A 22,970-nucleotide genomic window follows, 5' to 3' on the forward strand; every position below is an offset into this window, starting at 1 on the left:
CAAGGCATATACCACTACATAGCAGGCATTTAGGCAGGCATCTCGCATCCGTATGTCAAGTAGGTGCTACAGTCAGATCGAACTTGGCCTCCCCTCGCCATTCATTGATACTAGGATCTCCAGATCTTATACCCAAACTTCGCAAAATGGCAGATCGAGCAACGATTGATCTAGCTGCCTGGTACTCAGTAACTCCAGATTTGTAAGTTAGACCGACCCCCGAGAACGTGTCATGCCTACAGCATTGATGTTTGACTTCGTCATCATCCCCTCAGAACGGTCTAACAGGTAGATCAATAGAACCATCTTCCAAAATGCCCTCCGTGAATTCTCGTCCGAGCTCTCCAACGACCCAGAGAAGCTGAAATGGATTGTCGAATCAAAGTACGGCAACATTGAAGCGGTTCTCGCCGCTGTCGACGATGCACGACAACAATACAAAGGTCGTAAGGGTAACTCCAAGGCCACGGAGGCACTCACTAGCCTTTCCGAGAAGATACATCACTATGGCGGCATCGTGGACGTCGTCGTGTCGCACCATCCCGAATACACTGCGTTAGTATGGGGTGCGATGAAGTTCTTCTTCGTGGTCAGTACCGCTAGCTCCGCACATATTCTTCTGGAAACAGTCATTGATTTAAATGCATATTGTCGTAGGGCGTCGTGAACCATCAAAAGGTCATCACTCGCCTGTCGGAAGGCCTTGTTCAGATTGCGGACCTCATCCCGACGGCCGATCTGACGTTACGACTCTACCCGCTCCCGCACGTCAGGAAAATCGTCGTTGCGATCCATGCCAACATTCTCAGATTCCTCGTCCGCGCGCTCCGCTGGTACCAAGAGAGCAAGTTCATGCACGTGGTGCATGCCATCACGAGGCCGACTGAGCTTCGCTACGACGACATCCTGCTCACCATCTCGTCTCTCTCTCGTAGCATGTCCGATGCGGCGTTGACAAGCAGCCAAGCGGAACAGCGGGATATGCACCTGGGTATCCTCCAACAATCCCAAGCTCAAGAGGCGTTGCAGTCCAGTGTGAATGGCCATGGGACGATGCTGCGACAAATCGCGACCGCCGTGGCGGACGCCAGGGGCGAGCAGTCAGACGCGCTTGCTGGACTCCAACGGCTGATCCAGGGCGTCCAGGGTAGTATTCAGGAGTGTCTCACTCAAATCGTGCTCGAGATCACGGCCAACAGGATCGATACGCGGGTCATCCATGAAAGTGCGAATGTACACCTGCGCCATCAGCTATCACCGACTCAAGTGGCCACGGCCCTGAACGTCATTGCCGTACCCCAACTACCGAATCCGATGAAGGCTTACCAGACATCCCTCTTTCTTGCAAACATGCGCCGCGCGAGACCTTCTGCGCGAGGTCCGCCATTTTGGCTCCAAGATGAGATCCAGCAGTGGAACGCGGCCATCGCGTCCTCCTTAGTCGTCGTGAACGGGACGAAAAAGATGCGCTTCCACCTTCAGTGGTTCTGCGCCCAGTCCATCGCCGTCCTACGCGAGTCTGGGATTGCGGTTGTCTGGGCGTTGAAGACGATCGTTACTGAAACGGAAGACACGACGCCGGACCGCACGTTATCCTCCATCGACATGATGAAATACCTCGTCTCGCAAGTTATCATGATGAACAAAGCTATCCATAACGACGTGGCCCTCGCATCGCGCCTGAAGTCTCTCGCAGATGCGAGATCGGAGGAAGCCTGGATCGATATCCTGACCGCGGTTCTCTGCGGCCTGCCACAACTATACGTGGTACTGGATGCTGACATCATGAGCCAAGCCGGCCGCAGTACTAGCGATGGGGGCTGGCCCGCCGTCTTTTTCAGTCTGTTTGCCAAGCTTTCAGACCGAGATGCCGAGACTGTCGTCAAAGTCATCCTTGTAAGCTCCGGCCCCTCATTGCTCAGAGGCTCATTCAATGAAAACTGCAAGGGCGCAGTCGTGACGGTGGGACGGGGGCGACAGCCTCAAACCGTCCTGACAAGGCTGTCGCGGCGTGGCGGAGGCGCTGAAAGCCCTGGAAACGTGGACGGACTCAATCTCCCGCGTTTGACGACACAAAGCTCTTTATATCGGCGGCATCGGCTGGAGAGAGGTAGACGCTTAAGGTGACCAGGCCTTATTGGAAGCTCCTCCATGACGCTACAGAAGATGTCGTATCAGCATTTGCCTACCATCACTGATTCTTTACGTCTACTGGTAGATGGAAAGGTTTGCTTCCTACTGCCTGGTTCTTACTTGCAAAAGGTTGGGGTGGCGATCTGGGAGTACGGCGTGCAGACGGCGTGCGCTTAACGACTATGTTTGCGCCAGGCAAAAACCCCATGATTTCGATTGTCAAGAGTCAGAAAGAATAAGGTCGAAAACTCCAACGTTCCAAGTTTAAAAGGCAATCAAAACTACACGGCTGTCCATATGCTTACACCAAGTCCCATGTTAACACAACATAAAGCACGTCGATCCCTCCCACTTGCAACGCAAAGTCCAACGCCTCATCACCCTGTATTGCCGACACTTTGACATCGTCCCCTTTCAAGTCATGAACGACGTCGTATCTCCGAATGGTTGCACCCGCCTCGGCTGCCGGCTTGAGAGACATTGCCCCCGAAAACGTCCGATCGAATTCGAACGTTACGTTCAGCCGCCTAGACACGAATTGGATACCGGGAAAGTTCTTCGAAACCTCGTATGAAAGCGGTAGATCATCGTCGAAAAGCTCCAGCAGAGAGATTTTGGATCCCGTTCCCAAAGGGAGGCGGTTGTCCACCGAAGGCTGAGCTGGAACATGTGGCTCTGACAGACTCAGCGGGGCCTCTCCTGCAGGGATTGCTTCATAGGGATTGGAGACAACACCAGGTATCGGTACCGAACTGGCGACGGAAGAGAGTGGAAGACATGCTCTCGATTCGATTGGGGCGTCCAAGGGGGTGCCTTGGTCATCGACGAACCGCCGGATCAGAGCCTGGAGCTCTCTTGTCATCTCGCGGGTGATGTTTCGCCAGGCCTCGGCCTGTACCTCGCTCATCCAGGTCACGTTCGTCACCGTCCATTGCGGATAGATCCGCTGATGGGAAAAGGAGATCCCGAACCCCCCGCGCCGTCGGATGAGCAGGTCGCACAGGAAACAGGCCGACTTGCTGCAGCCGATGAAGCGGGGCGGCGGCACGCACGGGTGCTGCTCGTAGTACAACAAGAGCTGGACCTCGGCGTGGACGTGGCAACTCTTCTCGGCCCCTTTCGGCCGGGATTTGGGAGGCGAAAGGAGAGGTTCGAGCGTGATGTGTTGCAAGATTCCAGAATACGCCCTCCGGGTCAGTAGCTTGGACAAGTCGTCGCAGAGGATGAGGTATCTGGCGACCTTGTCGATCTGGGCAACAGCTTTCCGCCCGGGTTCGGAGAGCGCATCGAACACCAGCCCGAGCTGCGACTCGAGAGATCTCTCCGCTGTGCCCTTGGACGCGAAGGCGCAGCTCTCCACCGCGGCTCTGATGCATTGATCGAGGTTGCGGCCGCCTCGATCTTTGTCCAGCTGCTCGAGCACCTTCACAACATGATCAACCTTGGACCTGATCGGACCCAGTCTCCTCCCGTGTTTTCCGAGTTCGGGAAGCAACCTCGTCTTCAGACGGTGGCACAGCGAGGTTCCCTGCTGTTTCTGCTTCGGAGTCCAGTGAGGAGGCGGCGGGCACCAGCGCGGCGCCAACCTCTGGAGGATCCGCTGCTGGCTGATCTTCAGCACGTGGGCGAACAGCCGGTCTCGTGCGTCGCCGGGTCTGCTGAGCGCTTTTCTTAAAAAGTCAGACAACATCGAGAGCGCCAGCGTGGTGATCTCGAGAACAAGCCTTTGTGTGCACAATCTTGCAGAACCCCGAGTAGTTGCCCGATACCTCGGACGTCGTCGGGGCTCCTTAGATGGTTCCGGGCCAGTCGGACGCGTAGTCCCGGATGATCCTGTTGTTCCTCGATGCAGACTGCAGCGATGGGCAGTGGACCCTCGCAGTCATGGGCGAGGAAGGCGATGTGGTCGGCCAGCTGCAGTTCGTCTTGGAGACTCAAGATGTAGCCGGGGGATCGCGGGTCTGTTCGAGGCTTCTGTCTGTAGTAGACGTCCGGGCAGGGCGTCTGCCTCAGACTGCTCAGTTTGAAAACGGCCTCGTGGAACGCACGCTCGCCGTCTTCATCCCACCAAGGCGGCATTCCGGGGTTCTCTTGCGGAGATGCAGATTGACTTGAAGTCGCTGGCTACCTAGACGGCGAGGTGCCAGTCCGGCTGGACCGGGAAGCTTCGCACTTAAGAGTCAAGACATTTCTGGCGTCGACCAATAATTGTCAAACTTCATTTCACCGTGAATCTTGATGAAGCACCTGGGGCCAATTGAACAGAATATCCAAGGGGGAATAGAGCTGGCGTACATGTTGGTGCGTATTGAATGCGGGAGACCAGTGACGGGAGGCCAGTGACAAGAGCCTGCTGGGCTCTTTTCTGCACCTGCAGTGCTACACTTCCCCTCTCGAATCGATGCGAGCCCGTAATCGTGACCCCGAGTCGTCCTGTTCAAGCATCATGGGCTGCAGCTCAGAAAAGTTTGGAGTGGTCCCAGTGGCTGGCTGCGATCCACGTTGCGAAGGCGCTGCATGACCAACCGTCTGCAGGCCCTGATTGCGAGGCCCGACCAACAGCAGATGGAGTGGTGAAAACATTGCGTTTGGAAAACACCAGCGCGTATTGGTTCTAATGAGGACGAGATCAACAGATCAAGATGCCGTCTTGAGTGGCCTGATGCATCGTTTCATGTGTATGTCTACGAGGTCGCCCATTGCCTGGTTAACAATGGACTTCCATGTTTCTCCCACCCAACTCTCCGTGGGGGGTTAGTTAACCGGCAATCTCCTTACCCAGGAAGTGCATTTGTCGATGCCGAATGAAGACCGGCCCTCTCACGTTTGTTTTCCAATGTTGACACATGCTGTAAAGTTGATTCCATCCAGGACGAGCAGTGCTGCCGTCCCCTGCTGGGACGAACGACGAAGACGGGAAGGCGTTCGTTCATAAGGATGATGCAAGCAAGAGCCGGACCCGATGGATAAGGCGGGAGCATCCGTCGATAGCCCCGTGTACGTGCGCTACAACGTGGGTATCGATCAGTAACGAACCCTACTTAATTGATCCACGGGCACGCTTAGTACGGATACTACGATTCAAGCGGGGGAGGCTCATCGAGAGCGGACGTCGTGCGTGGTAAAGCCAGAGAGAAAAACGCCTCGAGATAAGACAGACAACGACAAGACAGGTAGGTAGGTAGGTGATCCGGCTCTCCCCCATATGCCCTAGTGTTCTATTTTTACCCTCTGCGTTTGTCCATGTCTGTGTTTGTGATGTAGTTGGCCAGAGCCCTCTGCTCCCTCCTCCACTTCCCGGGACACCCCCGCGACATGGAGGACGGACACATGGCAACTCCTAGTAAGGTACAGACAGGTAGGGTATCTCTGTCCTTTGTACTGGTCAAAGTAGCTCCCAGAAACTCCAGCAACGCCGAGTAACGCCCAGCAACCAACCCCATCCCACCCGTCCCGCGTTTGTTGTTGCCCGCAAGGCCGAAGGACGGATTACAGAGCATGTTTTTCAGTGTGAATACAACCCCTGAGAGTGGCCTATCGTCTGTGTGTGTGGGCGACGTTGGCAGACTACAACCCAACCAACTCCACACCACCGAGCCGTCAAAATCGGAGGCTGGGACCACTTGGACGGGCCTCCAGTCAATGGCACGTCGATTTGGGGGAATTAGTGGGCGGCTTGGCTCACCCTGTCAAAGAAGCCCGGTTCCCGACTTTCCCCAGCCACTGCAATTGTCGTTGAACATGCAATCCCCCCCTCCCCTTCTGTATTATCCGTCCTGCTGCACGTAATAAAATGTGGTGCGATTTGAGTGGGTAAACGGAATTGTTAGTGTCTCCCAGCCACTCGGAATCTCAACCAGCAGGTTTTTAAAAAATAATTGACCCTGATGAAAGTCCGTGGACAGACGGGTAGTGAACAAACACTCTGGCTCTGTGGAATGTTGTGTCTCTGTGCTTCTTCCTCTGTTTTTCGTTAGTCTCGTCTTCAGACTTCCAACGGCTCCAACGGCTCCAACGGCTCTCCCAACGGCTCATTACTTTGCGGCTTGTCGCTGAGTGAAACTTCAAACGGCTGCTACTTTGTATCCATCCATATCCATAATCCTCTCTCTCTCTCATCTCGACCCTTCAAAAGTCAACGACAACCCGCCGCCCATCCGCGCACCTCCGGGGGCCGACCATCGACCACGATTCCGCCGCCCAAGATCGACGACGGCGCAAGGGACGTCGACCCCGTTTCGTTCGCCATCATGGCCATGGGAATCCAGCAGCAGCAGCAGCAGCAGCAGCAACAGCACCACCACCAACAGGGCGGCTCGCCGCCAATGTTCCCCGGCGACTTTGTCGAATACGGCCAGCAGTACGACCCGGCCAGCGACGCTTCTTCGCGCCAGCCGCGGGAGGGAACGAGAGGCGGCCGCTACCGAAGACCTCGCTCGCCCTCGCTCGACGACGACTCCCGCTTCACCACTGCCGGAGGTGGAGGTGGAGGAGGAGGCGGTGAGGGCCCGCGGACACCGAACTCGGACGCCGCGTTGCATGACGCCGTGCTCGCGCAGGCACCCCATCAACAGGTGAGTACGGACGGATGAATGCTGCCAAAAGTCAAGACTCGCAGGGGGAAAAAGCAATGTTGGGCGAAACACGCACCGGCGCCAGCCAGCTAGCCAGCCAGCCTCTCCCATTTGGAAGTCCTCAACGCAAACAAGCACTCACTCTCACACTCACTTTCACTTTTCACTCTCACTCCCACTTTCTCAATCGCCCAGCCACTCACCCCAGCCACTCACTCACTCACTCACCCAAGCCTCTTATGAGACCACCCAAACACAACCTCTCCCTTCCCCTCCCGCACACTTTGCACTTGACACAAAACAACATACCTCGTCAGAGCGCACATGATCTGACCGCCCAATGCAGCAGCGAGTCGTCCCAACAGGCCCCGTCGCCCGCGCCAACCAACCCCGCGCCGCAGGTCCCCGGAGCGGTCCGCCGTCCATGGCCAACGCCTCGCAGAACCGCCGCTCCCAGCCGCCGCCCGTCCAGTCGCAGCTCCCGCCCTACGTCGGCGAGAACCCGGACGAATGGAGCCCCGCAACGAGAGAGGCGGCAGCGGCCGCCGGTGTCGTCGGCCCCGGCGCAAGCAGCGGCTACTCTCGCCGTCGCACGGAGCGCCACGCCCGCCGCCAGTCGTCCACGGGGAGCCGCGCCGCCCCGGCATCCTCGGAAGCGCTGCCCTCCTCCTCCGTGCCCCAGATGAGCGGCGGCGCGTCCCCCCGCGGCGTCCCGGATACGTCCCTCACGCCGCCCCGCGTCGCCTCGCAGCACCAGCAACAGCACCAGGTCCCGAACCCCGGCGGCCTGCGCCCGCCCTCGCCCCCCGGCGGCGGCCTCGGCGACGACATCAGCCGCATCCAGAGCCCCAGCATCTCCAAGAGCGTGCTCGAGCCGCTGCAGCGCAAGATGCTCCAGTATCACAACCTGATGGAGGACGCGCAGGGCCAGATGGCGCAGCTGGACGAGGAGCTGCGCGTGCTGCAGGAGCGCCGCCGGCAGACGGAGCAGCGCTTCATCGACGCAAAGGCCAAGCACGACGAGTACGAGCGCCAGCACCTCGACGTCGAGAGGGCGCTGCGCGGGGACTTCCACCCGCCGCAGCCGGCGCCGGCACAGCTGCAGCAGCAGCAACAGCAGCAGTTGTACAATAACAGCCCGCCGAGAACAGTGCCCAGGCCGGCCTCGAGCATCATGAGCTACGACGACCGGCCGATGAGTGGGCACAGCTCGGTGCCGAGGAAGGGGAAGCTGCGGTTTAGTCTCTTTGGGAGGTGAGACGTGGACAGTCTGATAGACGTCTTCTTTTAGGGAGGGGAGAGGGCTTTTCTCGGAACAGCGGCCATAGAGGCTGCTTGTGTTTTGTTTTAGTATGCTTAGGTATTTGGGTCCAGGAAGGGCGGAGGGTAAAGGGAACAGTGGAACACACATAATCATGATGGGGGTTGGGGGGTTTATGTAATGACGGGAGACAGACAACCTACAATACGGTACATCAAGACCACTTCACATGTTTGAACTCCAAACCATTCAAGGAGATGGGTTTTGGTCAGCTGCTCCCAGGCATTCAGCAGAAAACGCTGTCAGAAGATTTGCTAGCAAAGAGCTTGAGCTGTCGTATATCCCTGAGCAGACGATGAAAACATCGCTGATATCTGAAACCAAATTTAGAGAATCTCCTTCCGCTGTCTTGCCAGAAACAAGTTCCAATCCCCGAGGTATTTGTAGTATATACACACAAAGTAACTAGAGCCCCCTATTCCTCAACTTGGTACTCGGCTACAAGAGATGCCCTTTGATCAATCCATGACTGTGAGGCTGACAGCTTGTAGGTTCACAACCTTGCAAGTTTCATCCTTTACCTATGGCTCCTGTTATGCTTTTCCAAGATACATCAGTTTCTCTGAAATGGATGGATATCAACTCCTGGAGGAGTACAGGGAGTACATGGAGTTTAGGGACACAGGAAGGACAAGGAATGTACACACCCCAGGACCTCTCATGAATAAACAAATCAGCCACTCTGCATCAATTGCATCGCATCATGATGTCGGTTATGCTTGCACCCGATGCACCATTCAGTTACCCGTCACCCATGCCCCCCCTCCCCCCTCTCCCCTTCTCCTGCCAAAAACTGCCTCCTTCCTCTTTTTTTCTTTTAGAAGCAGTCTTGCCTTTTTTTTTTTTGTTACCGCCACAAATATTTTTCACAATCTCTAATTCTCACTTTGGCAACTCAAAACTTGCTAAGTCTTTGTCTGTGTTCCCCTCACCTCTCACACTATCATAACAATAAGAGAAGAGCCTCATTATCACACAACATAAGCATTTACAGCAAGCATCTTATACTCTTCGCTGTTTGAAGAAATCAAAGGTATGGTCCTTGCTCTAAGCTGAAACTGCAAATCAAGTCGGATTTCAGTACTTCTCTACACACAGGCTGACAAACTGAAGCAGCCAGCCGACGGAAGCGCAGCGTCACCCCAGCTCCAGCTCCAGAATAATCCAAGATGGATTCTAACAAGGGAAAAGATCAGAATCCGTCATCTTCGTCAGGTATCTGTCGCCGATGCAGCAATAAGAAACCAGAGAAAAGTCGACCTGATGCTGTTCAGGAACAGTTGACCATGCCATCCATGCCGTTCATCTCAGCAGAACCAACCCTCGCCGACTTCCTGGCTGGCGCCATACACCAGGATTTCATGGTCACCGTGTACAAACACGATCTGAGAGCTGATGGAAGGTCGTTCTGCAGCGATGTGCTCAACTGGTGGCTGTCCATGCCAGGACTGTTGGCCGATGAGCACGGTCAGGTACTGATCTCTCACACCGACCCAGTCACAAAGGAACAGCTCGGCCTTTGTGTCTTTGAGACGGCGCACACCCTTGACAGAGATATCATGTCCTGGAATAGCATCCGCACCATTCTCTTCCTTCTCATGCGGCTCGGCAACGGGAAGAAGGAGGCCAAGAAGCGCGTCCGCCTCCTCCAAGAGTTGGCCAACATCTGCCACCGATACTACGTCGATCTGCAGGCCGTCTTCAGGCGCCACGTCCAAGCTGGATTCGCCAAAAAGTATCACAAACGGCTCGCAGACAGATACGATGAGTTCGGCACCCCACTCGTCGTGTTGACTAGCCACCCCGGAGACTTTTCCAGGAGCAATCCGCTGATGTATTGCGTCCTTCGTTTATGCCAGGCAGACACTAGCCCGGTCGATTCCATGGAATACACCAGCCAGATCCGCCACATATTCCAGTTGTCCCCAGAGAAAATCCCCTTGATGGGAAGTGGAGAATCCGCTGCTCTCTTCGACCTCGCCATCTTCTGCGGCTTCGTCCGAGACCTACAACACTACATCAGGCTACCGCCCGTTTCAACCACCGAGTGCCGAGAGTTCATCGACAAGACCGTCGCCACATGCGAGAGCCTGAACAAGATCAAAGCGGAGTTCAAGACATCCGATTACGTCGAGACAATCTGCCGGAGGGCCAAGACCCCCTCGCGGGATTCCAGCGTCGATCTAGCCGCTGACCGCAAGGTCGTCGAGGCGCTGGACGAGTTCGTCAGAGCAAAGATGGGGTTCTCGATGTCGAAGCTCTACGAGAAGGCCGCTCTCCATTGCTATGGCGAGGCCGCAGTTGTCAAACTCTCCGATATCGACGTCGGCATCGTACTCGAATTCCCTGCTGCCGACTCCCCCAGTCCCGCCATGTCTCCCACCGTCGCCTCCGACGTGGCTGGCCAGCTGACGGACCAAGCTGGCAAGAAGAGGCGGAAGAGAAAGAAGAAGAGCAAGGGCGCCGCGGCGTCAGCTGCTGCTACAGCCGAGGCAGGCAAAGACCAAAAAGACGAGAGTGAGAAGGAGGCGGATGAGATAAGAGACCAATTTGAACCCGTCAATTCGAATGAAATTTCAGATCTCCCGTCCCACCTCTGCTCCGATGCTGAAGCATCAGATGATAATACCATCTTGGCTACGGACAACGACGACGACGACGAAAACGAAGTCCAGATTCAGTACCTTCGCGAGCCGGACTCTTCTCCCGAAGGCTCCTCGTCCGGATTGGCAAAAGACGACATCCAAGCCGCCAGGGTCGACGAAACAATTGTCGAGGAGGAGGACGCGCACGATAACAACGAGCCCATCCCAGACGCGGAAGACGACGAGCCAACCGCCGACCCGCCCGCCGAGCCCCCCGCGCCGCCGAAGGAAGTGATCAAGGTCAGTGCCAAGGCGGCGCGCGTCTTCGCCGTCCTCTTCGACAAGAGCCTCCAGCGCGGCTCCATCAGCTGGACGAGCTTCATCGCCGCCTTCGCCGAGATCGGCTTCGCCGTCGAGAAGAAGCGGGGCTCGGCCATCGCCTTCATCCCGCCCGCCGGCAGCCCGTGGCACCAAATCCAGTTCCACGAGGCCCACGGCGGCGTGACGCGGGTCGAGGGCTTCCGGTCCCGCAAGATGGCATGCCGCCTGACCAGAAACTACGGCTGGGACGAGACGACTTTTGAGATTGCTTGAGTCTGATTTTTTGTTTTTTTTTTCTTCTTCTCTCTCTTCGGAGGGACATTGGACAGTGAGTTTGGGCCAGTCCAGAGACTTGTGATCTCGTTTCTGGGATGATCCTTTCCCTTGGTTTTAAGACAAAGAACGAGCCTCGAAATACGTCGTACATCGTAGATCGAAATATGTTGAAATGAATGGCAGGGAAAACCCCTCGAGTTTCTTTTTCTCTCTATTCAGTCCTTGCGGTTCTACCGTGATTCTACGATGTAATCTTAACGTTAAGCTACAGCATCATCATCCGGAGGTTGAACAACATTTTGATGGATGAAATTACCAGTTACGTAAGGGAGGTGGCACCTGGCCTCTTCTGGCAAGGGCAACCCACGGTCTGACCTTTAAAACACAATGGCACATGTTTAGTCCGGCAGACGCGCCCAGTCGGTCAAGGATATCAGTATGAAACTATACCTAGGCTACTTTGCCAAGTGGGATGCCACAGACGTTATGGAAGACACATATTAGGACTGTAAGTAGTGTACTTATGTCACGGTGTTGTTTTTTCCAAAAGTTATTAGCCTATTCTACCTGCCATTGTGCCATAGTAGTTAATGCACTAGATAGATCCCTGCATATCACCTCGAAAGTTCATATCCTGCCTTAGGCATTATTCCCTAGCCTGTTATAGGCATGCATTGCATGTCGAGGCCCTGCAGCGGCCTCAAATACGGAATTGGCCACCATCCCGTAAAATCCAAGGAGCTGTGGCACGAGGATATTTACAATCATTGACCGGAATTAACGGCGTCGGGGTTTTTTTTTTTTTTTTTGCGACAACTTATTAAGAGGTGGAGGATAACTAGTAGCTTTGAACACCCTCGCCCTCCCTTGATGGACCACAGTCGGGCTTTCAGTTCAAGTGGAACAAGCATGAGGTGAGCGATATTTGAATTGGCAATGACCTTTCGCCACGGAGATCATCTAGCGAAGTCGAGACCGCATACACCTGTTTCCAGTACCGAAACACAAGTCAACCCGGTCAATTTCTCCGTCTTCCTTGGTATCGAACGTTGACGTGATACCACGGACGGCCTGGCCTGACAAATTCTGGTTGATAAGCCAGTTCCGCTCGTCTGTTCCCTCTCCAGTCTTGCCCCCCTGGATATCATTCTGACTGCCTGTGTCCCATTCTGCGTCCGTCCATAGGCATGCCTGTTTTGTTGACTGGAGCGTGTCCTCGTTGGGTGATGGCCGGCGAAGGCGAAATAGCCATGTTCCGATGCGTGTCTATCCGAGTTTTCTTTCGAGACCGCCATTGTTATGGTCTGCAGACGGCAATTGCGTGGCTTCTTGCGTGGGGTTTGCTCCGTTGGTTGCGTTGACTGATCACCCCGACGTCGCCCTCGCTCGGATAGATTACAAGGTTGGTCGGGCCAACGGCCTCGTCGAGGTCGGGCAGTCTTCCGTGTCGGAGTCGGATTCGTCTCCGGGCTGGCCGGGCTGGCCCCTGCACTTCTTCTTCTTATTCTTCTTCCTGTCCTTCTTCTTGCTGCCTTTATTGCCCTTGCCGCTGAGAGGGTTCTTGAACTTCGGCCGCCTTGCTCGGGGCTCAATCGCATCTGAGATACCTGAGCGCTCAGATACTCCTGCTACAGCATTGTCGTCGACTGCAGCACTGCGGGCAAGAGTCCCCAGAAAGAGAAGGGTAACAAAGAAGGCTGTTGACAGCAAGAGACGCATGATGATGGGTGTCTTGACGTGAAGCGTTGTAGTTCTGGAGGATGGAGTTTCGTTCGAGGCTCTTCCGTTCTCGTGGATTGTTGCCCTATTTATGATGCAGGATTGTAGAAAAATGGTCCCGCGTTATCCGAACGCGAGTTGCACAATTCGCGTTCAGAAACTTGGCATCGAGAGACTGGGCAATATAATTAAGTTGATGTACCTACTCCTAGAAATCCCTCAGAAACCTCTTGACACTATGCGCATCCTCAACTTCACTCCGACATAAGGTTTCTAGCAGTACATCGGACTGGAAGCGCGATAATTCGGATAAATATCAGACAGACTATTAAGAGGGCGAAGCAGTGGAGGGGCGTACAATAAGGTTGCGAAAGAAAGTAGGCAATTGTGAGCTGCGGGGCTGGTGTAACCCGGGCAGCACGTATCCACCGTGGGTTACAGCGAAGAAAAAGGCAGAAAAGGACGAAGAGGAGCAAAGAAGGAAGGATAGATCGAGACACGTGCTGTCGAAGTGGAAAGGGCTCTGGAGTCTGCTGAAGATGGAGAGCTCCCACCGCCCTCCTCGCCGGCGGCTCCGAAGCCGTAAGATGGAGATCAGCGCCGATGCAACGGTCGTCTTCGCCCGTGCTGTTCGGTCGGACCAAGACCCCGAACCGTCGGCCATCGCCTTCTCGGAGATGGAGTCGGTCATGTTCGAGCTGGGCTTCAGCTTCAACCCGTGGAGCGGCAGCCGGGCGACGACGTTCACGGTTCGCGAAGACTTTGAGCTGCAGCCCGTCACTCTGCACTGCACTGAAGCAACGGCTCACCAAGACTTCGAAGACAACCAGATCCTGGAGGTTTCTAAGAGGATGAGACATCAGGTTGGATAGGGCGCGGAGACGTCCGAGATGGAATAGTGTGATGCTGCGTGGAAAGTTGAGATAGCGAAAGCTGCCGCACCCGTTAAGTGGTGGGTTGGTTGGCTTGCTCTTGGGTTTAATCGAGAACGAGACGGCCGCGATGTCCGTCTGATTGGGGGAAAGCCAGACCAAAGGCGTGAAGGATTGACTCATGGTTGAAGGATCGGTAAAACACGTCTATCTAGTGTTGTATGGTCGTACAACACAATGTTGCTCTATCCTAGAGCTCAAAGTTGATTTGCTGAAGTCCACGTCCGTACCTACGATCAACCTTCCTGGGTGGCTGTTGAAACCCTTCGCCGTTAATTAAGGATCAAGAACAACGGACGAGACACTCTTTATTCAGGGATCGCCGTTGCTCCCAAGGTCTGCCGAAGCCGAATCCAAAGTGTAGTTCGGTCGAATCTGAAACCTGAACTGAAGCAGCTCATGGACCATCTCGCGGCCACATCCCCCTCCAGTCGGCACGTTGCGTCGAAACATCCGATCAAAGTCAGTCAGTAAAGCGCTTCCCTCGGAAAGCCTTGCCGGATATATAGACAGTCTGTGCCCGTCTCTTTGAGACGCTGCATCGAATGACATGCACTCTCATCTACCCTTTTCGTCCCATCTCGGTGAGCCGGCCTTGGCTCTATTAGCACCTGCACACTATCGCACGCCATGGGTAGAATCACGATCTGGGTCATCTCCTTGGTGGCATGGGCGGCCGCCGTCTCGGGGCAGGGCCTCCACGAGCTGGCGGTCAAGAGCGGCAAGTTGTTCTTCGGCACGGTGACGGACACGAACCTGTTCGGCGACGCGGCGTACATGGCCGTCCTCAACAGGACGGGCGAGTTCGGGCTCGTCGTGCCCGAGAACAGCCAGAAGTGGGACGCGACGGAGAAGACGCAGGGCCAGTTCCGGTTCGGCAGCCCGGACGCGGTGCTGGGCGTCGCGCGGGCGAACGGGCAGATGATGAGGTGCCACGCGCTCACATGGCACTCTCAGCTGCCGCAGTTCGGTGAGCTCTCACACCAAACCCAACCCTTCGCGTTCCTTCAGAGTCGAGAGCAGCTGCTGACCCGTTCACCGTTCCCAGTGTCCGCCGGCACATGGACCCCCGAGACCCTCACCCCCGTCATTGAAGCCCACATCGCAAACGTCGTCGGCCACTACAAGGGCGCGTGCTACTCGTGGGACGTCGTCAACGAGGCCCTCGCCGACAACGGCACCCTCCGCGACAGCGTCTTCTCGCGCGTCCTCGGCGCGTCCTTCATCCCCGTCTCCTTCCGCGCCGCCGCCGCCGCCGACCCGGCCGCGAAGCTGTACTACAACGACTTCAGCCTCGAGTTCGGGTCACCCAAGACGGACGGCGCCATCGGCATCGTGCGCGACCTGAAGGCGGCCGGCGCGCGGATCGACGGCGTCGGGCTGCAGGGCCACTTCGAGGTCGGCAAGGCGCCGTCGCGCGAGGCCCTCGCCCGGGTGATGGGCCGGTTCACGGACCTGGGGCTCGAGGTCGCGCTGACGGAGCTGGACGTCCGGCACGCGGCGCTGCCGGCGAGCGAGGACGCGGCACGGCAGCAGGCGAGCGACTACGCGGGCGTCGTAGGGGCGTGCGTGGACACGGCGGGGTGCGTCGGCGTCGTGGTGTGGGGGTTTTCGGACAAGTACAGCTGGATCCCGGCGACGTTCCGGGGCGCCGGGGACGCGTGCCTTTTCGACGTGGACATGCAGCCCAAGCCGGCGTATGCGGCCGTCGCCGCGGTCTTGGGTAACGCGACTGCGGCAGCGGGCAACGGTAGTGTGAAGGTTGGGAAGGCCGGGGTTGGAGGCGCGTAATCCGTTGCCGATGCCGGAGCCGATGCCGATACCGGGACCGGGGCCCGGGCCGTCACCGATGTCAGTGGGTCGTTGGCTGGAGCTATGGCCGATGAGGAGGAGGTAGGTATCTTACTCACCTTCCGCTTCGGGCAAAGGGCGGATCGAATCCCTGTTGATCAGCTCGCCATCATTCGCCAATCTGGTGTTCGCGACATGCTTGTTGGTGTTGCGTTGAGCAAATGAATTGTTCAAGATTTTCTGTAAAAAAACGCTTTAGTGTCCATGATCAACATGGTGTAACGTACAGCAATTAGTTATTCACAGCAAACCATAGACCAATTGACGTGCTTTCTGGCCTGCGACGCTTCGCGTGTCAAATGCATCCGGGGCGCGAGTGGTGTAAGTGAGGAGATGGATGATGTCATGTCCCTGCCACCCTCCACCAGACAAAACTAAAACTGGGGCCGGGCAATGATGCGATTTCGAAGCGAAGGAGGAGGAGGAGGGGGGGGGGATTTGTCAAAAGGGCTCCGATTCCCATTCTTTTGTGTGGTTGCTCAGTAGCATTCCTCAACACCATCGCCAAGTGTGACCGAATAGCTTCAACGCCACAATGGTTCACATCACAGCGCTAGTCTCCGCCGCCGCCGCTGCGGGCCTGGCCCAAGCTTCTCTTCCCGGCCTGAATGCTATTCCGCCTCTCGGTTTGGGAACCTGGCTGTCGGACAAGGGCAAGGTGGCGCACGCCGTGTCTTTTGCCGTCGGCGAGGCGGGCTACGACCACATTGACGCCGCCCTCATCTACAGTAAGTTGATGTTGTCTTTTTTCGATTATTTCTCCCTCTCCCTCCTCGTCGTTCTGTCGACTCCCTCAGCCGCTGACAACTGGACCACCCTCTCCACCAGGAAACGAGGACGAGACCGGCAAGGGCATCGCCGACTCGGGCGTCGCCCGCAAGGACATCTGGGTCACCAGCAAGCTCTGGAACTCGGACCACCGCGCCGAGCAGGCCGAGGCCGCCATCAAGAAGTCCATCGCCGACCTCGGCGTCGATTACCTCGACCTCTACCTCATCCACTGGCCCGTCGCCTTCGTCCCCGGCGACCCGGACAACAAGCTCGACACCGAGACCTCCATCGTCGACACCTGGCGCACGCTCGAGGGCTTCGTCCGCGCCAACCTCACGCGCCACATCGGCCTGTCCAACTTCGCCCGCGCCGACGTCGAGAAGATCCTCGACGTCGCCGAGATCAAGCCCTTCGCCCACGAGTTCGAGACCCACCCGTACCTCCAGCAGCAGGGCTTCGTCGACTGGCACAAGGAGAAGGGCATCGAAGTCATCGCCTACTCGCCGCTCGCCAACACGAACCCGACGTACAGCGACCACATCCCGGCCATCTACGACGACCCCTTCTGGAAGGGCGTCGCCGCCCGGAAGGGCGTCTCCGTCTTCCAGGCCGTGCTGGCGTGGGGCGTCCAGAGGGGCACCATTGTGATCCCCAAGAGCACCAAGGACTCGCACATCGTCTCGAACCGCAAGGCGCTCGACATCAAGTTCTCCGACGAGGAGCTCCGGGAGATCGCGAAGCAGGACAAGAAGCACAGGCTGAGCAACCCGAGCAAGAGATGGGGCGTCAAGCTGTTTGCGGACCTCGACGATCCCGTCAAGCACGACGAGAAGAGCGAGGAACTCTGAGTGGAGGAACTCTGAGTGGAGAAAAGGTTGTCATGGAACCCCAGTCTCTTGTACTATGTATGGTCTCTAGTTTTACGCGAACTCTATAGTCGTGCCTGGTTCACGTTTCGGCACGATGAATGACACATACCAAAATTGTTCACAATGTTTACACGGTCGCACGACTGGCAATGGACTCGTAAAACAGACTCTCCCAGGCTAAGCATCGAGATGGGTTGCGCCATCACTCAACTCTGGTAAGGCGTGCGTAGTACTTTCTCCTGGCCCAGTAGAACCCGAGGCCGACGAGCCAGAGGACAACGAGAATGAGGGCCTGAATCGGCGCGAAGATGGCGCCCCTCACGACAACGAAGCCGCTCACCAACGCGAACACGACGGGGATCAGCACGAACGGCTTGTACGGCCTGCGCAGCTTCGGCTCGCGGACGCGGAGGATGACGGCGCCGAGGACCGTCAGGAAGAAGAAGGTGTACTCGCCCAGGCCGTTGAAGGTCAGGAGTGCGCGGAAGTTGCCAAAGAGGATGTACAGCGCCGAGAGCAGCGTTGAGAGCAGGAGCGCGTTGATCGGGGCGTCCGGCTTGTCCTTGGGAGGGGTGGCGGCGGACGACGTCTCGTCGGACGAGGTCGCGGGAGAGCCGTCGTCGTCCGACTTGAAGCCGACGCGGCCGACGTAGCCGAAGAAGCTTGGGAACCAGTTGAAGTTCGCCGCAGCGACGGTCATGCGGCCCGCCACGAATGAGTTGCCGAGTAGCGAGCCGGCGACGACGAGGCAAATGAGAACGGCAGCGAGGATGCCGAAGCCGGGGCCGAGGAGGCGGCTGATGGCGGTCTAAGGGCTGTCAGCAAGCAGAACACGTTCAGGCACATCTTCGGTCATTTGTGAAAATTACTCACCACCGCCACGCTGTCAGTCTTGGACACGACGTCCCAGGGGAGGAGGATGTAGTAGGCTGCGTTCGCGGCGATGAAGCACAGTATGATGGTCGGAACGGCCGTGTTGATGGCCAGAGGGAGCTGGCGGGCGGGATGCTGAAGCTCGGCCGTCACGTAAACGGCCTATGTGCAGTGTCAGATGAACATGCCTCCAAATCGTGTGGTGAACGGACTCACCTTGTCCCAACCAGAGTACGCCCAAAGGGCGCCATAGAGCGCGGCCGAGTAGTAGCCAAGCATATCCCACGCGCCAACCTTGTTCCAGTCAACCTCACCACCACCAGGCACAGCCGTCTTCCGGTTGCCGAACCACGGCCTGTTGAGCCAGTCCCTGCCACCCACGTCTCGATCACGGTCCGAGACCTGCAGGATGACCACGACGACGCCGGCGAGCACGACGGCGAAGATGCTCACGAACTTGGTCACGACGAACAGGTTGTTCAGGCGCGTGCTGGCCTTGGTGCTGATGGAGTTGGCGCCGTTCATGACGACGAGGATCAGGATGGAGAACAGCTTGTGGGGAAGGGCGCCGGCCTGGTCAGTGACGCCGCCGGCGGAGTAGATGCTCTCTACAAAGACAATGCTTAAGATGGCCAGGGTCGCGGGCATGACCGCCACGATCCACGTCCAGGCAGCGAGGAAGCCAAAGACGTCGCCGTAGATGTGCTGCAGGAAGGGCTGGATGCCGCCTTGAGGAAGCTCTCTCGTCAGCATCACAGCATCTTACACACACCATCATTGTAAACTGAGGGGGTTGCCTCTTTCTCACCTTCGCCCGGGATAGCGGTTCCTAACTCGGCCATAGTGCTCGCGCCGGTCCAGGCCAACACACCGCCGACGAGCCAAACCACCAGAGCGGCGCCGGGCGAGGGTACGTTCGTGTCGATGGAACCGGGGGAGGTGAAGACACCGCTGCCGATGACGATGCTGATGACTATGGCAAAGGCCTCGACGGCGCCAAGGTTGCGCGTGAAGGTGCCCGCTCCACGCTCCTCGGGGATGAGCACGGGAGGGGCTGGCCCGTCGGTCCCGCCGTACTCCTGATGGGTGTCGGCCAAGAGGGGCCGTTGGGCGGCGTCGTCTTCGGATCCGTTGCTTGAAGGCATGTTGTCGTCCCTGGTGTTGAGCTGTGGGGACTGCTAGGAGCAATTGGTTGAAAGAGATATTGTGCGAGTGTGAGTCGTGAAGCTCAAGCAGGGATGGCGCCATGAACCATGAGCTGGGTGAGGGTCCAAGCGTCTCTAGTGCCGTCTCAGAAACTGGAGTGCTTATCTAATTGTAGGACCTTTCTAATCTTATCAAAAGGTCCCAACCTCGCGAATTAAGCACCACAGCAACTATCAGAATGCATTGTTGCCTGGAATTCGAAGGATGCAGACTGCCTTAGTCGAGACCCACAAGTTAAGCACATAAGAGATTCTACGCTTCACCTAGGTAGGACCATCACCGCCAACCCCGGTTAGCAACGGCATAGGCACTCTGTGGTTCGCTATCAATCTATCCACCCAACATGTCCAGAGGAGCTCCAAAAAAACAAAGCTTATATAATCAATCTCAGGACCATTTACCCCTCCACAGCACTCTTCCCCGACACCTTGCGATGAGGGGTCGTGTGCACGTGGCGCAATGCGGTCAGAGAAAGCCTCCAATTGAGCAGACACTGACGAATGAGATACTAGCATTTGTCCGGTATCGGCGGAACACAAATGCCGGAGCGGTACACGAAACGGTCCCTGGGGAGTTCAAGCCCTAAGACGTCATTCCCAAACGCTGCCGGCATCGGGAAAACCCCCACCTTCCCCGCCTCGTCGTGAACCTTAGGCGGCCGAGATTTTCCCAATCGTGACACCATCCGCGATACTGTTTACTGCAGTGCTTCTCAGTCAACAATATCCCTTTCAATCTAACTCTACCAATTCGGAAAGGTTGCTTTCGGCTCGCAAAAACCAATCACAATGGCGCCCCAGAAGTAAGACATAGTTCGTCTTCCATTCGGCACGCCTCCCACTTACTTATCCGCTAGGGTTTTGATGCTCGGCGCTGGCTTCGTCACGAGGCCGACTCTCGACATTCTTTCGGAATCCGGAGTCTCCGTCACTGTTGGTTCGTTCCAGCCAGATCGATACCCCCGTCCCCGAGACGACCTACTGAAGTTTCAACAGCTTGCAGGACTCTTGAGTCCGCCAAGGCGCTCTCGGCCGGTGTCAAGAACGCCAACCCGGTGTCCCTCGATGTCACCGACGACCAAGCCTTGGACCGCGAGATTGGCAACCACGACCTGGTCATCAGCCTGATCCCCTACACCTTCCACGCCACCGTCATCAAGTCTGCCATCCGTCAGAAGAAGCATGTTGTCACGACTAGCTACGTCTCCCCGGCCATGCTTGAGCTCGACCAGGCCGCCAAGGACGCCGGCATCACCGTCATGAACGAGATCGGTCTCGGTGGGTTTCCCCTGGACAGGGACATCTCTCACTCAAGCGTCCCGGAAGCTAACAGCTGCCTACTACTACAGACCCCGGTATCGACCACCTTTGTAAGAGCCGAACCGATCGCAATGCAACTGAGGCACTCAATAACTGATTATCAGACGCCGTCAAAACCATCGAGGAGGTCCACCAGGAAGGCGGAAAGATCACCTCGTTCTTGTCCTACTGCGGTGGTCTCCCGGCCCCCGAGAGCTCTGGAAACCCGTTGGGATACAAGTTCTCATGGTCAGACTCACGTTGTTCATATACCTGGAGCCACGACGCTAACGGATGTATCAAGGTCCCCCCGCGGTGTCCTCCTTGCGCTGCGCAACGCTGCCAGCTTCTACCAAGATGGCAAGGTGGTCAACGTGGCTGGTCCTGGTAAGCTCTGGCGGCCCGAAACATCGCAACGAGACAAGCTTCGTTTGCTGACTCAACTCAAGATCTGATGGCGACTGCAAAGCCCTACCACATCTACCCTGGTATGTAGTCCCAGCTGTAGCCATGGACCGCAATGCTAGTCCTAGTGCACTTTTTGGAGGCTGACGCAATTTATGTAAAGGCTTCGCCACTGTTGCGTACCCCAACAGAGACTCAACCCCTTACAAGGAGCGCTACAACATCCCCGAGGCGCAAACCATCATCAGGTACAGTTCGGGAATCTGTTCGCCTGCTATATCGACAAGGCCATTAACGTGTTTCCAGAGGTACTCTCCGCTACGCCGGCTTCCCCGAGTTCGTCAAGGTCCTCGTCGACATTGGCTTCCTCAAGGATGACGAGCAGAGCTACTGCAAGGAGCCGATCGCCTGGAAGGAGGTCACTCGCAACCTTCTGGGTGCTTCGTCCTCGGACGAGGCAGAGCTCATCAAGGCCGTCACGTCCAAGACCACATTCAAGGACAACGAGCAGCGGGACCACATCCTTGCCGGCCTCAAGTGGGTTGGAATCTTCTCTTCCGAGAACGTAAGTCCATTTACTTTGCGCCCTCTGAGCTCAACATGTTGGCCATCGGTCGCCGGAAGCGATTTTGAACCGATGCGGCCATGAAACCGCCGTCAGTTAGCCAGGTAGACTGACAACTGGGTTACAGATTATCCCCCGAGGAAACCCGCTGGACACGATCTGCGCCACCCTGGAGAAGAAGATGCAGTACACTGAGGGAGAGCGTGACCTTGTCGTGTAAGTGGATCATCTTGTCATTGACGCACGCTGGACCCGGCATACCGTCACACGTGGCACCTTTGCCTGATTTTCATTTCACTAACGCTGGCAAAGCTTGCAACACAAGTTCGAGGTTGAGTTGAAGGATGGCACCAAACAGACCAGACTCTCCACCCTCGTCGAGTACGGCAGCTCCGACCCGAACGGCTACTCGGCCATGGCCAAGCTTGGTGAGGACCACATGTCGATGAACGATGGTACTCTAAAACTGACCGATTGTAGTGGGTGTCCCCTGCGCCGTCGCTGTCCAGCAAGTCCTGGACGGAACCCTTTCCGAGAGGGGTGTTCTCGCTCCCATGAGCAGCAAGATCAACAACCCTCTCATCAAGGAGCTCAAGGAGGTAAACAAGAATCCCCACAGGGTCATGAATCGGCTCGACGTGCTAACCAAGTTCAGAAATACGGCATTGCATGCAAGGAGGAGATTGTCTCCCAGTGATGTGATCAAAAAGAAAACGGCTGCCCAACAATGGGACAGGCTGGATCAGGCGCAAAATAGACTCACAAAAGTAAAAGTTGCTTTTCCACCATCCTCTCACGACTAAGAAGGAGCAGACATTCGTTTGCAATTTCTCGCCTTTTGCCCTTTTGCTTGATAGTGATCTTCTAATGCACCCTAAGTGACTGTGATATGTCGCTGCCGCTTCACGCTTTGCCGGCGGTCCCTCAGTCCCGCAGGGGCAGTCAGCCGAGGTCATAATGCTGAAGATCTTGGAGGTGGTAGGGACATTCGCAAGGCAGATGAGGATAACGGAGAGCGCGCTGCGAGCACCAGCATCGAATATGATGCTCTTGTACTCGGGCGAAGGATTCACGTGCCGAGGATAATGCACTATGCTACGTGGACTCTCGACAATGGGCCGACGTCTAGGTCTGGTAAATCGTCGGAAACGTGCCAGCGCCGGGACGAACCAGGTCCACAGAGACGCCCGCATTTCAACATGGGCCGGGTGTGTCATCTTGGAAGTTGCAAACACACACAGTTGTCGGTACGCTAACTACCCGTTGATTGA

At 56.6% G+C, this 22,970-nt stretch overlaps 11 protein-coding genes across 11 annotated transcripts; 8 read left to right on the forward strand and 3 right to left on the reverse strand.

The window, feature by feature from the left end:
* Window positions 1–146: 146 nt before the first annotated feature.
* Window positions 147–2,310, forward strand: CH63R_03260 (Nacht domain protein; the record flags this gene model as incomplete). The annotated part of the gene is made up of 4 exons (XM_018298235.1): window positions 147–202; window positions 301–589; window positions 658–2,062; window positions 2,132–2,310. 4 exons carry the CDS (start codon window positions 147–149, stop codon window positions 2,308–2,310), a joined length of 1,929 nt encoding a protein of 642 aa, XP_018163051.1.
* Window positions 2,311–2,434: 124 nt separating this feature from the next.
* On the reverse strand, window positions 2,435–4,212 carry CH63R_03261 (uncharacterized protein; the record flags this gene model as incomplete). Its single annotated transcript, XM_018298236.1, has 2 exons — window positions 2,435–3,798; window positions 3,903–4,212. The coding sequence occupies 2 exons, from the start codon at window positions 4,210–4,212 to the stop codon at window positions 2,435–2,437; spliced, it is 1,674 nt and encodes a 557-aa protein (XP_018163052.1).
* A 2,171-nt stretch (window positions 4,213–6,383) lies between these two features.
* Window positions 6,384–7,965, forward strand: CH63R_03262 (uncharacterized protein; the record flags this gene model as incomplete). Its single annotated transcript, XM_018298237.1, has 2 exons — window positions 6,384–6,707; window positions 7,054–7,965. The coding sequence occupies 2 exons, from the start codon at window positions 6,384–6,386 to the stop codon at window positions 7,963–7,965; spliced, it is 1,236 nt and encodes a 411-aa protein (XP_018163053.1).
* A 232-nt stretch (window positions 7,966–8,197) lies between these two features.
* CH63R_03263 (uncharacterized protein) lies at window positions 8,198–8,907 on the forward strand (the record flags this gene model as incomplete). Its single annotated transcript, XM_018298238.1, has 2 exons — window positions 8,198–8,405; window positions 8,438–8,907. The coding sequence occupies 2 exons, from the start codon at window positions 8,198–8,200 to the stop codon at window positions 8,905–8,907; spliced, it is 678 nt and encodes a 225-aa protein (XP_018163054.1).
* A 416-nt stretch (window positions 8,908–9,323) lies between these two features.
* Window positions 9,324–11,207, forward strand: CH63R_03264 (Ipa protein; the record flags this gene model as incomplete). The annotated part of the gene is made up of 1 exon (XM_018298239.1): window positions 9,324–11,207. The coding sequence occupies one exon, from the start codon at window positions 9,324–9,326 to the stop codon at window positions 11,205–11,207; it is 1,884 nt and encodes a 627-aa protein (XP_018163055.1).
* A 1,398-nt stretch (window positions 11,208–12,605) lies between these two features.
* CH63R_03265 (uncharacterized protein) lies at window positions 12,606–12,929 on the reverse strand (the record flags this gene model as incomplete). Its single annotated transcript, XM_018298240.1, has 1 exon — window positions 12,606–12,929. One exon carries the CDS (start codon window positions 12,927–12,929, stop codon window positions 12,606–12,608), a length of 324 nt encoding a protein of 107 aa, XP_018163056.1.
* Window positions 12,930–13,468: 539 nt separating this feature from the next.
* On the forward strand, window positions 13,469–13,801 carry CH63R_03266 (uncharacterized protein; the record flags this gene model as incomplete). The annotated part of the gene is made up of 1 exon (XM_018298241.1): window positions 13,469–13,801. The coding sequence occupies one exon, from the start codon at window positions 13,469–13,471 to the stop codon at window positions 13,799–13,801; it is 333 nt and encodes a 110-aa protein (XP_018163057.1).
* Window positions 13,802–14,491: 690 nt separating this feature from the next.
* On the forward strand, window positions 14,492–15,652 carry CH63R_03267 (Beta-xylanase; the record flags this gene model as incomplete). The annotated part of the gene is made up of 2 exons (XM_018298242.1): window positions 14,492–14,831; window positions 14,910–15,652. The coding sequence occupies 2 exons, from the start codon at window positions 14,492–14,494 to the stop codon at window positions 15,650–15,652; spliced, it is 1,083 nt and encodes a 360-aa protein (XP_018163058.1).
* Window positions 15,653–16,247: 595 nt separating this feature from the next.
* CH63R_03268 (Aldo/keto reductase) lies at window positions 16,248–17,331 on the forward strand (the record flags this gene model as incomplete). The annotated part of the gene is made up of 2 exons (XM_018298243.1): window positions 16,248–16,440; window positions 16,541–17,331. The coding sequence occupies 2 exons, from the start codon at window positions 16,248–16,250 to the stop codon at window positions 17,329–17,331; spliced, it is 984 nt and encodes a 327-aa protein (XP_018163059.1).
* Window positions 17,332–17,554: 223 nt separating this feature from the next.
* On the reverse strand, window positions 17,555–19,370 carry CH63R_03269 (Amino acid transporter; the record flags this gene model as incomplete). The annotated part of the gene is made up of 4 exons (XM_018298244.1): window positions 17,555–18,160; window positions 18,226–18,387; window positions 18,442–18,953; window positions 19,034–19,370. The coding sequence occupies 4 exons, from the start codon at window positions 19,368–19,370 to the stop codon at window positions 17,555–17,557; spliced, it is 1,617 nt and encodes a 538-aa protein (XP_018163060.1).
* Window positions 19,371–20,219: 849 nt separating this feature from the next.
* CH63R_03270 (Saccharopine dehydrogenase) lies at window positions 20,220–22,396 on the forward strand (the record flags this gene model as incomplete). The annotated part of the gene is made up of 13 exons (XM_018298245.1): window positions 20,220–20,233; window positions 20,288–20,367; window positions 20,427–20,708; window positions 20,780–20,800; window positions 20,855–20,978; window positions 21,034–21,116; window positions 21,179–21,217; window positions 21,298–21,382; window positions 21,441–21,699; window positions 21,827–21,915; window positions 22,012–22,127; window positions 22,180–22,298; window positions 22,355–22,396. 13 exons carry the CDS (start codon window positions 20,220–20,222, stop codon window positions 22,394–22,396), a joined length of 1,353 nt encoding a protein of 450 aa, XP_018163061.1.
* Window positions 22,397–22,970: the final 574 nt, after the last annotated feature.

Source organism: Colletotrichum higginsianum, chromosome 2 (genome assembly GCF_001672515.1).
Source record: "Colletotrichum higginsianum IMI 349063 chromosome 2, whole genome shotgun sequence".
In the NCBI taxonomy this organism is placed as follows: Eukaryota; Fungi; Ascomycota; class Sordariomycetes; order Glomerellales; family Glomerellaceae; genus Colletotrichum; species Colletotrichum higginsianum.